Source organism: Erythrolamprus reginae, chromosome 3 (assembly GCF_031021105.1).
Source record: "Erythrolamprus reginae isolate rEryReg1 chromosome 3, rEryReg1.hap1, whole genome shotgun sequence".
Taxonomy (NCBI): Eukaryota; Metazoa; Chordata; class Lepidosauria; order Squamata; family Dipsadidae; genus Erythrolamprus; species Erythrolamprus reginae.
The window spans coordinates 182,542,452-182,555,646 of record NC_091952.1 but is presented as its reverse complement, the minus strand read 5'-3'; the positions used below and the strand labels follow the sequence as shown (position 1 = coordinate 182,555,646).

General features: G+C 41.8%; 1 protein-coding gene across 5 annotated transcripts in view; it reads right to left on the bottom strand.

The window, feature by feature from the left end:
* CDKAL1 (CDK5 regulatory subunit associated protein 1 like 1) overlaps positions 1–13,195 on the bottom strand; it is a 652,416-nt gene that overhangs the window by 510,830 nt on the left and 128,391 nt on the right. For all 5 annotated transcript variants that reach the window (XR_011558700.1, XM_070747379.1, XM_070747382.1 and 2 more), the window contains one exon: positions 4,967–5,063. Coding sequence is in view for 4 of the 5 variants with exons in the window: in XM_070747379.1 (XP_070603480.1) it covers positions 4,967–5,063 (97 nt within the window). In the remaining variant the exon portion in view is untranslated. The remainder of the gene's footprint in view (positions 1–4,966; positions 5,064–13,195) is intronic.

The following is a 13,195-nucleotide window of genomic DNA, read 5'->3' as shown; positions in this document are numbered from 1 at the left end:
TTGGAACATTTAAACATGTTAAAGGGTTAAATAAGGTTCAGGAGGGAAGTGTTTTTAATAGGAAAGTGAACACAAGAACAAGGGGACACAATCTGAAGTTAGTTGGGGGAAAGATCAAAAGAAACATGAGAAAATATTATTTTACTGAAAGAGTAGTAGATCCTTGGAACAAACTTCCAGCAGACGTGGTAGATAAATCCACAGTAACTGAATTTAAACATGCCTGGGATAAACATAGATCCATCCTAAGATAAAATACAGAAAATAGTATAAGGGCAGACTAGATGGATCATGAGGTCTTCTTCTGCCGTCAGTCTTCTATGTTTCTATGCCCATTTGGCCATTTTTTTCACTGTCTCAGGCTTCAGTGAGGCCTGTGCACATGTGCAGGAATGGGAGGGATTCCGCTCATGCGTAGGGGAAGTGCAAGGGATGTGGGGATGTAGATGTATGGGATGAGGAAATGGGTGTCGGCATATGCACTCATGCTACCACACACAAATACACCCTTTTGGCACATGAACCAAAAAAGGTTTGCCATCACTGTTATAGGGTCTCGAACTGCCAAATTTCCAGTTGACAAGCTCAACTTCTTAACCACTAGGAGGTTACCATACCCCTTAGATAAACACGTTGTACGGATTCCCATGTTGTTGAATCCAATCTTTTATCAGGGAATACTTTTTTAAAAATTGTTTAATGTGAAGCAGAAATCTTGGTCATAGCTGGCGGTAGCATGTGTTGTATTTAATGTTTAGCAAATGCATTTGGGAATTCCAGTTTGAGACAGCCAGAATATGTAACCACGTTCTGTTAAAAGAGCCACAATGGCTTGGTCTGCATATAAATTGAACTCAAAATAAGTATACTGTACTTGCATTTTGCACTAATTTTTTTAAAAAGCACATTATAACGTAGCATTGGACCAGAATACCTCCGGAACCGCCTTCTACCGCACGAATCCCAGTGGCCGATAAGGTCCCACAGAGTTGGCCTTCTCCGGGTCCTGTCGACCAAACAATGTCGTTTGGCGGGCCCCAGGGGAAGAGCCTTCTCTGTGGCGGCTACGGCCCTCTGGAATCAACTCCCCCCGGAGATTAGAACGGCCCCCACCCTCCTTGTCTTTTGCAAGTTACTCAAGACCCACCTATATTGCCAGGCATGGGGGAATTAAGACATTCCCCCAGGCATTCTTATATTTTATGTTTGGTATGTATGTATGTGTTGTATGGTTTTTAAATTGTTGGGGTTTTTTAATACAATTTTAATATTAGATTTGTTCCATTGTTATACTGTTTTTATTATTGTTGTGAGCTATCCCGAGTCTTCGGAGAGGGGCGGCATACAAATCTAATAAATTGAATTGAATTGAATTGATACAGGCCAAAGCAACAATTTACTTTTTTGTGTAACAGCCAGTAATTCTAAGCACTCAGGCTTAGCTTTATGTGGTTTCAAGTGATGCCTGTCCTCCCTGCCCTTCTTATGTCCAACATATAATCTAGATCTCTTTATGAGCGCATTATTTTAATCATTTATTAAACCAGTGTTTCCCAACCTTGGCAACTTGAAGATATTTGGACTTCAACTCCCAGAATTCCCCAGCCAGCATTCGCTGGGTGGGGAATTCTGGGAGTTGAAGTCCAAATATCTTCAAGTTGCCAAGGTTGGGAAACACTGTATTAAACTATTCCAATGCACCCATTTCAAGTTTTGTTTCAATCTGTCAGACGGCTTCCCTATGACATTCAGATCAGGAAACTGGTATCAGAACACCTTCCAAATTAGTGTGTAAAACCTTTACTTAAAGTGGCAGATATCTTATTGATTACCTGCTTATGTCAATGTCTGGATGAGCTGCCTTTTCAGTGTGACCATTTTAAAAGAAAGGGCATATCCATCCAATATATATATAACAAAAAAACATTGGAAAAGATTATACAGGTTTAAGGAGCCTGCATATAAATACAGTAAACAAAACTCCAGAGCTTTTTCGTGGGCCCAATATCTCTTCTTTCTCCTAATATGGGATGTGTTCAGGGAATGAATGTTCAAATTTCAAAACTGTCAAATAAAGGTAAAGGATGCCGCTGTTCTAGAGAACCTTCCTGATGCCAATTTAAGTTGAGAGACATCAGTTTCTTGACTGGTGAGGAACAAATGGAGTGCACTTGGTAGTTCCATCAGTAATAAATATTACATTGAACAGTGTATAATTCTGTTCAGTACAATTCTACAAGGTTTGTGGTTTTATTAGTTGTATTTTAGCTAAGTGTGTGTATTGCCTACTGTCTGTCCTTGTTAGTTGTATATGGCTTGTTGTCATGCCCTTTGTTAAAAGATCATTATAAATAAACTTTGTTTGTTTGTTTGTTTGCTTGCTTGCTTGTTTATTTATTTGTTTGTTTGTTTATTTATTTTTATGCCGCCCTTCTACTCAGACTCAGGGCGGCGTACACATTTCGGGTCCTCATTTTACCCACCTCGGAAGGATGGAAGGGTGAGTCAACTTTGAGCCAGTGATGAGATGTTTCACATTAGAGAAACATCTTTCGGCTGTGGCGAGGGGGGCGTTTGCCCAGGTTCGCCTGGTGCACCAGTTGCGGCCCTATTTGGACCTGGACTCACTGCTCACAGTCACTCATGCCCTCATCGGCTCGACTACCGTAACACTCTCTACATGGGGCTGCCTTTGAAAAGTGTTCGGAAACTTCAGATTGTGCAGAATGCAGCTGCGAGAGCAATCATGGGCTTCCCAAGGTATGCCCATGTCACCCCAACGCTCCGCAGTCTGCATTGGTTGCCGATCAGTTTCCAGTCACAATTCAAAGTGTTGGTTATGACCTATAAAGCCCTTCATTGCATCAGACCAGAATATCTCCGGGACCGCCTTCTGCCACATGAATCCCAGCGACCGATTAGGTCCCACAGAGTTGGCCTTCTACGGGTCCCGTTGACTAAACAATGTCGTTTGGCGGGTCCCAGGGGAAGAGCCTTCTCTGTGGTGGCCCCAACCCTCTGGAACTAGCTCCCCCTTGAGATTAGAACTGCCCCCACCCTCCTTGCCTTTCATAAACTCCTTAAAACCCACCTCTGCCGTCAGGCATGGGGGAACTGAGATAACTTCCCCAGGCCTATATTGTTTATGTATGGTATGTTGTGTGCATGTTTTTTTAAATTATGGGTTTTTAGTTTTAATTAGATTTGTATTGTACATTTTTTTTCTATTACTGGTGTGAGCCGTCCCGAGTCTATGGAGAAGGGCGGCATGCAAATTTAATGAATGAATGAAGTAAGTAAGTAAGTAAGTACCGTATATACTCGAGTATAAGCCGAGTTTTTCAGCCCAAAAAATGGGCTGAAAAACACAACCTCGGCTTATACTTGGGTCATTGACAAAGTCACCACACGAGGGCGCCATTGCTTGAGCCAGAGCGAGGAGGCACCAGCTTTTGTCCCCTCTCGCACACCGTAGTTCCTCTCCCTGGCTCAAGCAAAGGAGGCAGCCATTTGCTCCAACCGAGAGGGGAAAAAAGCAATGGGAAGCCGGTGAGGTCGTGTGTGTGTGTGTGTGTGTGTGTGTGTGTATGCCCCCTCTCCCCCCCACCGTGAAAAAAGCCAGCTACCTCTTGCTGAAACCCAGAGGCTTTTTTTTTTTACTCCTTGTGTGTATTTGTCAACAGGTTTACAGTAACTAAAGGCCCCCTGCTGTCAGATTCTCCTCCCCCTCCTTTGAAAGGATTTAAACTGTTTAAAAAATGGTATTTTGTGGTAGTTGCTGTCCTTGCTTGGATAGGATCTAATAATGTGTTATGAGGCAGAGCTAGACAGGAATTCTTTTTCTATCTGTCTATCTTTCTATCTATCTATTTTTCTATCTATCTATCTATCTATCTATCTATCTATCTATCTATCTATCTATTTTTCTGTCTGTCTGTCTGTCTATCTATCTTTCTATCTATATCTATCTGTCTGTCTCTCTGTCTATCTATCTGCATCTATTTCTTTCTATCTATCTATCTATCTATCTATCTATCTATCTATCTATCTATCTATCTATCTATTTTTCTATCTTTCTATCTATCTATTTTTCTATCTATCTATTTTTCTTTCTATCTATCTATCTATCTATCTATCTATCTATCTATCTATCTATCTATCTATCTATCTATCTATTTGGTTTTCTATGCTGATAACCTCACAGCAGCTAATGCTGAAGCTCTTCTTTGGATACACTTATTTATTTGTTTGTTTGTTTGTTTGTTTATTTAATTGGATTTGTATGCCATCCCTCTCCAAGGACTCAGGGTGGCTCACAGCATATATAAAAACAGAACAATAATGTAAATCCAATTAATGATGAGAAGGAATCCAGTTTTGAAGGATTTTAACTCTTAGGTTTTAGCTTTGTTGCTGATCGAGCTACTTTTTTTACTTTTTAATTTATTGTTAATATTGTTAATTTGTTTACCCTCTTTTAAATTTACAGAGCTAGTTTACTGGTTTTCTTTAAAATAAATATTCTAAAACATGTCTCAATTAATGTAATTTTATTGTTTTCCATTTTTATAAGTTACCAGTAGCCACTGCATTTTCTAACCTCGGCTTATACTCGGGTCAATACGTTTTCCCAGGTTTTTGTGGCAAAAATTGGTGCCTCGGCTTATACTCGGGTCGGCTTATACTCGAGTATATACGGTAAGTAAGTAAGTAAGTAAGTAAGTAGGTAAGTAAGTAAGTAAGTAAGTAAGAAAGAAAGAAAGAAAGAAAGAAAGAAAGAAAGAAAGAAAGAAAGAAAGAAAGAAAGAAAGAAAGAAAGAAAGGGTAAAATTTTACATAGATGTTCAGAAACAACATTTTGAGATTAGACTAGCAAAATCTATAGCCGAGATAACATTTTAGGTTCTTTAAAAAGCATCAGAATCACGTTCTGAGAGAATTTCAACGCACACCATAATATTCTCACCCCAATAATGCTCAGGCCATGCAGATAGTCTTGTCGGGGCTGGGCTTGTGGAACGCATCCAGCTAGGACAACTTTCTTTTTTCCTTCTTGCGCTTTCCTAAAATGAACAAACAATCCTTCAGTGGCAGAACACATTCGTTTAATTAGCATTCACTAACTTTGCACCACTTCTGTCACAGTATGTATGAAAAGATTGGAAAACCCAAAAACGTTGCCTAATTGTGTCATTCTGCCAGCAAACAGATTCTTAATTGCACTTCTGTCCCAGAGACATCTCTCAAATCTCCCCTGGAGGGTTGGAAGATACTTCAGAGTTGATTTGGAATAAGGTGAGGATTGGGATGAGGGGGGCCGACAATAACGGCAGACTGTTGCATTTGTAGAAGTCCGTTTGCATAATATTCAATCCCAAGCCAAAACTTTATCTGGTGTGATATGAATTTCCATATTATTCATATACATCCCAAAGGGGAAAAATAACTTTTTAATGCTTTGTTTTCTGGCTGTCATGAAGATGAAGGGGGGAAAAAACAGCTAACACACTAATCTATTGATGAATTGCTCCATAATCCTTAGAACCATGATGGTGAAGCTATGGCACGCATGCCACGCAGAGCCATAACTGAGGGCATGCAAGGCATTGCCCTATGCCAGTCCCAGTGCGCAGGAAGGTGGGGGGAAGGCTGTTTTTGCCCTCCCCAGGCTTCAGGAAAGCCTCTGGAGCCTGTGGATGGTGAAAAATGAGCCCAACGAGCCTACCGGAAGTTTGTTTTCAAACTTCTGGTAGGCCCATTGGGCCTATTTTTCACCACCCACAGAGTACGGAGTTTCAGTGAGCCCTGCACACATGCACTGGGGAGGTGTAGGGTGAAGGAGTTGTGCGCGCATGCGCGGGGGAGAGCATTGCATTATGGGTATGGGCACAAATGTGGACAATATTGCGTATGCACATGCCCTTATGTCACCTGAGCACAAAAAGGTTCACCATCACTGCCTGAGAGCATTTGATTCCAGGTATTGACATCAGACTGGTTTATAGTTCACTAGATCCTCCTTTTTGTATATAAGAACATTTGTTTTCCTCTAAAGCAGTGGTTCTCAACCTTTCTAATGCCACGACCCCTTAATACAGTTCCTCATGTTGTGGTGACCCCTAACCATAAGTCTAGTGCCAATTCTCCCAACAGAGCTTTAAGCTGATTGGCAGGAAGGTCAGAGGGACACCTGCACTATAAACACCTGATTGGTCAGATTGTAAAAATATGTTCCACGGCGCCAAAATAGAAGCTTTAGTTCCTAACACGATGGGAAATTTGTCTTTTCCCATGGTCTTAGGCGACCCTTGTGAAATGGCCATTCAAGCTCCAAAGGGGTCCCGACCCCCAGTTTGAGAACTACTGCTCTAAAGGATACGGCACCTTAAAATTTCTTCAAGATTATGTAAGGTGATTAGTTCCTTCAGCATCTTAGAAGGCAAGTCAATTGGTCCTAGATCCCTGAATTTATTCAAGGTAAAGAGTTAATCCCTGACTTAGATTTTTATCAGTTTCCAGCTTCATCCCTACCACTGGAAGAATGAATACTTTTTTCTTTCAGAAGACTGAACCTTTTCTTTGAGATCTGATAGAATATTGTAGACTTTAATGAGCAACTGGCATTCTTTTTCTTTTATTTTCAGCACATCTAAATAAGCCCTGAATCCTTCGCGAGTGGGCGGCATACAAATCTAATTAAATAAATAAGGCCCCCACCACACACAATTACTTTAAGGGGGACGCAATGGCTCAGTGGCTAAGATGCTGAGCTTGACTATCAGAAAAGTCGGCAGTTTGAATCCCTAGTGCCTGTGTAAAAAAGTGAGCTCCCATTATTTGCCCCAGCTTCTGCCAACCTAGCAATTCAAAAGCATGTAAAAACGCAAGTAGAAAAATAGGGACCATCTTGATGGGAAGGTAATAGCGTTCTGTGCACCTTTGGTGTTTAGTCATACCGGTCACATAACCACATAATCATCATCAGACAGCACTGGCTCTTTGGCTTAGAAATGGAGATGAGTACCGCCCCCTAGAGTCGGGAAAATTAGCATATATGCACAATGGGAATGTTTAAGCATCCTTTACTAAACTCAGCTCATTCTGAGCTTTCACATTTTTGATACTAGCTCTCAGTCCTTCTGGATTGGGTGGCACAGAAGTCAAATAAAATGGATGAATGAATGAACGAATGAATAATTAGTTCTATCTGCCTATACTCTTTGACTCTTCCTCATTTTCCAAATCATAAATTTCTCCAACATTGCACTTAAGTGTTGTGTTCTTATATAATCCAATGAAAGACAATATCTTCTCTGCACTCTTGCAGCAGTATAACCTGTCTGTCCTCCCTCTACCCTCCCTGGTTTACTTATGTCATATCACTTAACACTCCCTGGGAGGATAAAAACAGCCGCAATTCTAATGGGTTCCTACTGGCATATTTTCAAAAGTGGCCATGCATGAGCTAGTAGATGCATAAGAAACTGCACTATATCCGAGCAGATGACATTTAAAATAACTTGCATATGCATCTGGAATACAGTGGTACCTCATCTTACGAACGCCTCTTCTAACGAACTTTTCAAGATACGAACCCGGTGTTTAAGATTTTTTTGCCTCTTCTTCCGAACTATTTTCACCTTATGAACCTAAGCTGCTGCTGCTAAGATGAAGGAGTCCCCCCCCCTTTTTTAAAAAAGAAAAGGGAGGGGTGGCTTGGAGTGGGGAAAAGACTCCATTTAATTAACTAGGAGAATGGCGTGTTTGCAAGAACTGAGGGGGGTGTCTTTTTAAGAAAGAAAAGGGAGGGTGGCTTGGAGTGGGGAAAAGACTCCATTTAATTAACTAGGAGAATGGCGTGTTTGCAAGCACTGAAAGGGTGTCTTTTGAAGAAAGAAAAGGGAAGGGTGCCCCCCTTGCCTTTCTTCCTTCCCGCTCACCCTTTAGCCTAGCCTTGCTTCTTCCACCTGCCCCCTTAACTGCTCCTCCCTGCCCTCTGTTCGCCTCCCTTCTAAAATTTGGGATTTTCCTGAAGAATTTGCACGCATTATTTGCTTTTTACATTGATTCCTATGGGAAACATTGTTTCATCTTATGAACTTTTCACCTTACGAACCTCCTCCTGGAACCAATTCAGTTCGTATCATGAGGTACCACTGTATTATCCATAATTAAATGAAGTGGAAGTAGGCTATGTTTTGAGTGATAAGACACCCTACAGCTGTGATGGTGAACCTATGGCAAATGTGCCAAAGGTGGCCCGCGGAGCCATATTTGTCAGCACACTAGCTAGCTGATTTTTGGCTCATGCAGAGACTCTGGGAGGGCTTTTTGGCCTCTGGGGGGCAGGTGAGGGCGTTTTTGTTTGTTGCACCAGGAGGGCAACATGGGGTGTGTTTGCAGGCATGTGCAGGGCGTTGAGATGCATGATGGCATTAAATTATGGATGTGGGCATATGTGCGCATGTGGCACCTGAAGAAAAAATGGTTGCCCTACAGTATTGGGATCCGGAAATAGAGTCAAGGCCATAATGAATAGAATGGAATGGAATAGATTCGAATGAAGTTCAAAGAAAACCTTATCCTTTTAATTTCTCAATACTCTACTATATATATATATTCAATTTAATAAATTCAAAGGATTATAAATTCTTTTTATTTTTAGATTGAATAAGTGATTTTAATTATTTCGTAATACAGTGATCCCCCGGTTATTGCGTCCCCGACCATTGTAAACAGGGTAATTTGCGATTTTTCAACCCGGAAGTCAAAATACCATCTATGCATGCGTGCCCTTTTTTTCTATGGGCACGCATGCGTAGATGGCAACCGGGAGATCAGCTGCTGGGCGGCTTCCCTGTGTCTTCCCCCTCTTGCTGGCATCAGCGAGGAGTTTCCCCACCGCCCACGCAAACTCCTCGCTGCCGCTCGCCCGCCCTTCGCCTGCCCACGCCGTTCGCTCCCCCTCTTGCTGGCGGGAGGGCGAGAAGCCCTCCCCAGCACCCGCTCGCCCGCCCTTTGCCGCTCGCCCGCCCTTCGCCCTGGCCGCTTCTTCCCAGCGGAGAAATTCCAGCCCCCACCTGGTCCCGCCCGATCCTCCTCCCTGAGGCAGCTCGCCCTCCCATGGCCGCTTCCTCCACCCTCCATCGCAAGCCCTCGCCACCGCAGCCAACGCGCGCTGCGATCTTCAAGCCCGACTCCTTTCGGCCCAGCATCCCGGGCCAAGCAGCTGCCTTCCGTGACTGAGCCTGGCTGGCCTGGAAGATCGTAGCGCGCGTTGGCTGCAGCGGCGAGCGAAGCCAAGCCGGCAGCAATGTCGCCGCCGCTGCAGCCAACGCGCGCTATGATCTTCCGGGCCAGCCAGGCTCAGCGGATCAAGCCCGGCTCCTCTCGGCCCAGCATCCCGGGCCAAGCGGCTGCCTTCACTGAGCCTGGCTGGCCCGGAAGATCGTAGCGCGCGTTGGCTGCAGCGGCGGCGACATTGCTGCCGGCTTGGCTTTGCTCGCTCGCTGCTGAGGAGCCGAAGATTGGGGGGCGGCGCGGCTCTTTTAAAACATCGCCGCCGACATGGGGGGCTTGCTAGCACCCCCCCAAACCCGGGTTGGGGGTTCGGGGGGGTGCTAGCGAGCCCCCCATGTTGGCAGCGATGTTTTAAAAGAGCCGCGCCGCCCCCCAATCTTCGGCTCCTCGCTAGCGCTGCGGAAGTTTAAAACACCATCTGCACATGCGCAGATGGTGTTTTTACTTCCGCAGCGCTACTTCGCGAAAACCCGCTCGTTGCGGGGGGTCCTGGAACGGAACCCTCGCAACGAGCGGGGGATCACTGTATATATAAAGATATAATAGATATAAAGTAATAGATTAAAAATAGATTAAAATAGTATAATGATAGAGTATTTTTGTAATATTATTAATTTTAAATGTTTTTTTCACTATCTGCTTAATTAATCGACTTTAACTAGTTTAATTATATTATCAAAATGATATTTTATAGACAGGAGAATTTATTTGAATTTAATAAGAATGTAGAATATTAAAAATTGTATTTCTGTATTGATCTGACTATAGTTAGATATATTTTTTTTGTATTACCGGTAGTTAGACTTCTATGACAAGCGGAGCAATGGTAACTCCTTTAAATGTTAAATGTTGTCTGTCTTGTTTGTTTAAAGAAAAACAATAAAAATATATAGAATGAAGTTCAAAGATAGATAATCACAGAAGGGTCATGTTGTTATGAGATGAGTGGCTAATGAATGAATGAATGAATGAATGAATGAATGAATGAATGAATGAATGAATGAATGAATGAATAAATAAATTTAAAATAAATTTAAATTTAAATTTTAGAGATGGGGAAGAAAGTTGCAGGATTGGGGGTTCTTTTCCTAGTAGGTTTACTTAGTAGGTTATATTTCTTTCCCAAAAGCTATTTTAACGCTATTTTAGCTCAAATCCTGAAAAGAGGTCTCCCAATTTCCAGCAACCACATCATTAAAATTCAATGGAACAATCAAAATGAGCTCTGAAAGGCACAAGGAAGCATTCAGCTGTGGTAGGTTGCCCATCCCTAAGATGAAGTCTCTCCGTACAAAAGAGAATAGTGATTCAATACAGAAAATATAATCATGTCACTTGATTATAAGGAAAAAAACTAACTTTACTTTTCTTAAGGTTCCTCCTTGACTTCAGTCTTAAGCAAGACTGAATCTGGATTGACTTGATTAGACCTCCAGGAAGTAACTGGTTAGAGCAGTGGCCCCTAACTTACTTGGCGCCAGTGACCAGTTCCGTGGAGAGGTTCTCCTGTGGATGGGGAGGGTGGGAGAGCATAGTTTTGCATGCTGCCTGTATCTCAATGAGGTTTTACTCATTTGCATGGCCCAGCTTCTGGTATGCCCATGAGGTCAGACTGATGTCTCAGACAAAGACACTGACAAATCACTTCCATTTATCACCAAGAAAACTATATAAACATGTTCAGAATATCACCAGAGCTTGGATTCAATATTAACCACTCCAAACTTGACTGTAAAAAATATGACTTCAGCCACCGAGTTGTCGAAGAGTGGAACTCATTACCTGACTCAGTAGTGTCAACCCCTAACCCCAAACATTTTTCCCTTAGACTATCCACGATTGACCTCTCCAGGTTCCTTAGAGGTCAGTAAGGGGCGTGCATAAGTGCACCAGTGTGCCTTCTGTCCCCTGTCCAATTGTCTCTCCTTATCTCATTTATCTTTTCTTCCTTTCAAATATGTTCACCTATACTTTTATATCTTTTCTTCTATTCTTTTCTTTACTTATATTATTACATATCTTTCTCTTCAATGTGTATTATGTATTGGACAAAATAAATAAATAAAATAAATAAATAGATTTTAACTTTATCGCTACTTGGGTAATTTAAGACTGTAGGACTGTTTAAATCGTATACCAAACATTCATTAAACTGCATGAAAACATACAATCCTTTCTCCTGAAAAAAAAACCTGGTAATATGGCAGTTGGATGCATATTAAAAATGCAAACTTTTCAATTAAATTGCCATAAAATATGACAAACGATCATAGAATTTAGAATGAACTACATTAATCTAATAAATGTTCTCTACATAGACTACTATATGTGTGAACTACAATTTAATTATATATTTTTTCCTCCCATTCTCATTCAAAATTAATTTATTTTTAATACCATCTAATGGTTCTGTTTGGCTTAATAAAAGTCCTAATGATATTTATTTGTTTATTTTATGATTAAAAAAAGACTACCGTACAGGAATGTTACAAATGCCTCTAACCTTCAAAATATTTTAATGCTGGTGGGAAGGTCGGGAGGGAGGAAAGAAATCTTAACAGAATTTCAGTAGCATAAATGAATACATTTCTACTTTCAGAACCTTCCTACACTGTAGTTAAATAAATTTCAGCATTCCATTTTAAATCTAATTGGCTCTTAATTTATACAATAATTCACATGCTTCTGACTGCTACTTCAACTTAAATCTGATTTGCACAAACTCACTGCGGTGAAGTTTAATTAGAACAACTATCTTCTGAGATTTTTGGAAAAGTAATCTGTATAATAGATATTTTAAAAAAGAAACCTCTATAATATATTAATGGTTAGCTGTAATCTTCCCTTGTAAGGCCACTGTAATAAAATAAACAATCTGACCCAATGTGGATGAAATTTTTCTCCCAAAGTCCAGTAAAATTTTCTAATCAGCCTAGCAAGTCCGTAGTGCTACTTATGAATTCATCAGGTAGAGAAAATTATGGCTAATTGAGCCTTTAGGAATCTGCTACATGAAATATAGTCTAGGGCAGTGATGGCGAACCTATGGCATGGGTGCCACAAGTGGCACATGGAGCCGTATCTGCTGGCACGTGAGCCGTTGCCCTAGCTCAGCTCCAACATGCATATGTGTGTCGGCCAGCTGATTTTTTGCTTGAACAGAGGGTCTGGGAGGGTGTTTTTGCCTCCTAGGCGGCCTCTGAGAGCCTCCAGGGAAGCCTTTGAAGCCTGGAGGGAGAAACGTGAGCCTACTGGGCCCACCAGAAATTGAAAAACAGACCATTTCTGGCCTCCAGAGGGCCTCCAAGGGTGCGGGGGAAGCTGTTTTTCACCCTCCCTGGGCATTGAATTATGGGTGTTGTTGTACATACTCTTGATCAGTTGGAGGATGGTGAAGATATTGAGGACTCAGATTCAGATAATGTTTATGAAGTAGTGGGGGCCCCGGGGTTACAGGTAGTAGAACAGGTGGGAGGCCAGGCACAGGATGGGGCTATGAGTTCAGGGTCTAGTGAGGGAGAATTAGAGGCACGCTGGGTTAATCCTAAATTCAGAAGAATTCAGAAACTTAGAGAGCAAAGGTCTGGAAGAAGATATTAAGGAGATGAATGGGTTAAATAATTGAGTGAGGTAATTGGCATGTCATGGGACTAATGAAGAAAAAGGGTGGAGTTGCAACGTTGCCGAACAAAAAGATGTTGATTTTTTATGCCGCTCTCCAAATAAGCCAAGTATTCTGTGTGATTAACTGTCCGTCTGATGTTTTTTAGTGATCATGCTTTTACGAAATAAATCTTGTCCAGCAGAGCAGAAGGAATGTAAGGAATGCAATTAAGAGAGATAACGGAGCCAGGAGAGATACGCCAGTGTGAAATGTGTGTGTAGCCGGAAGAGA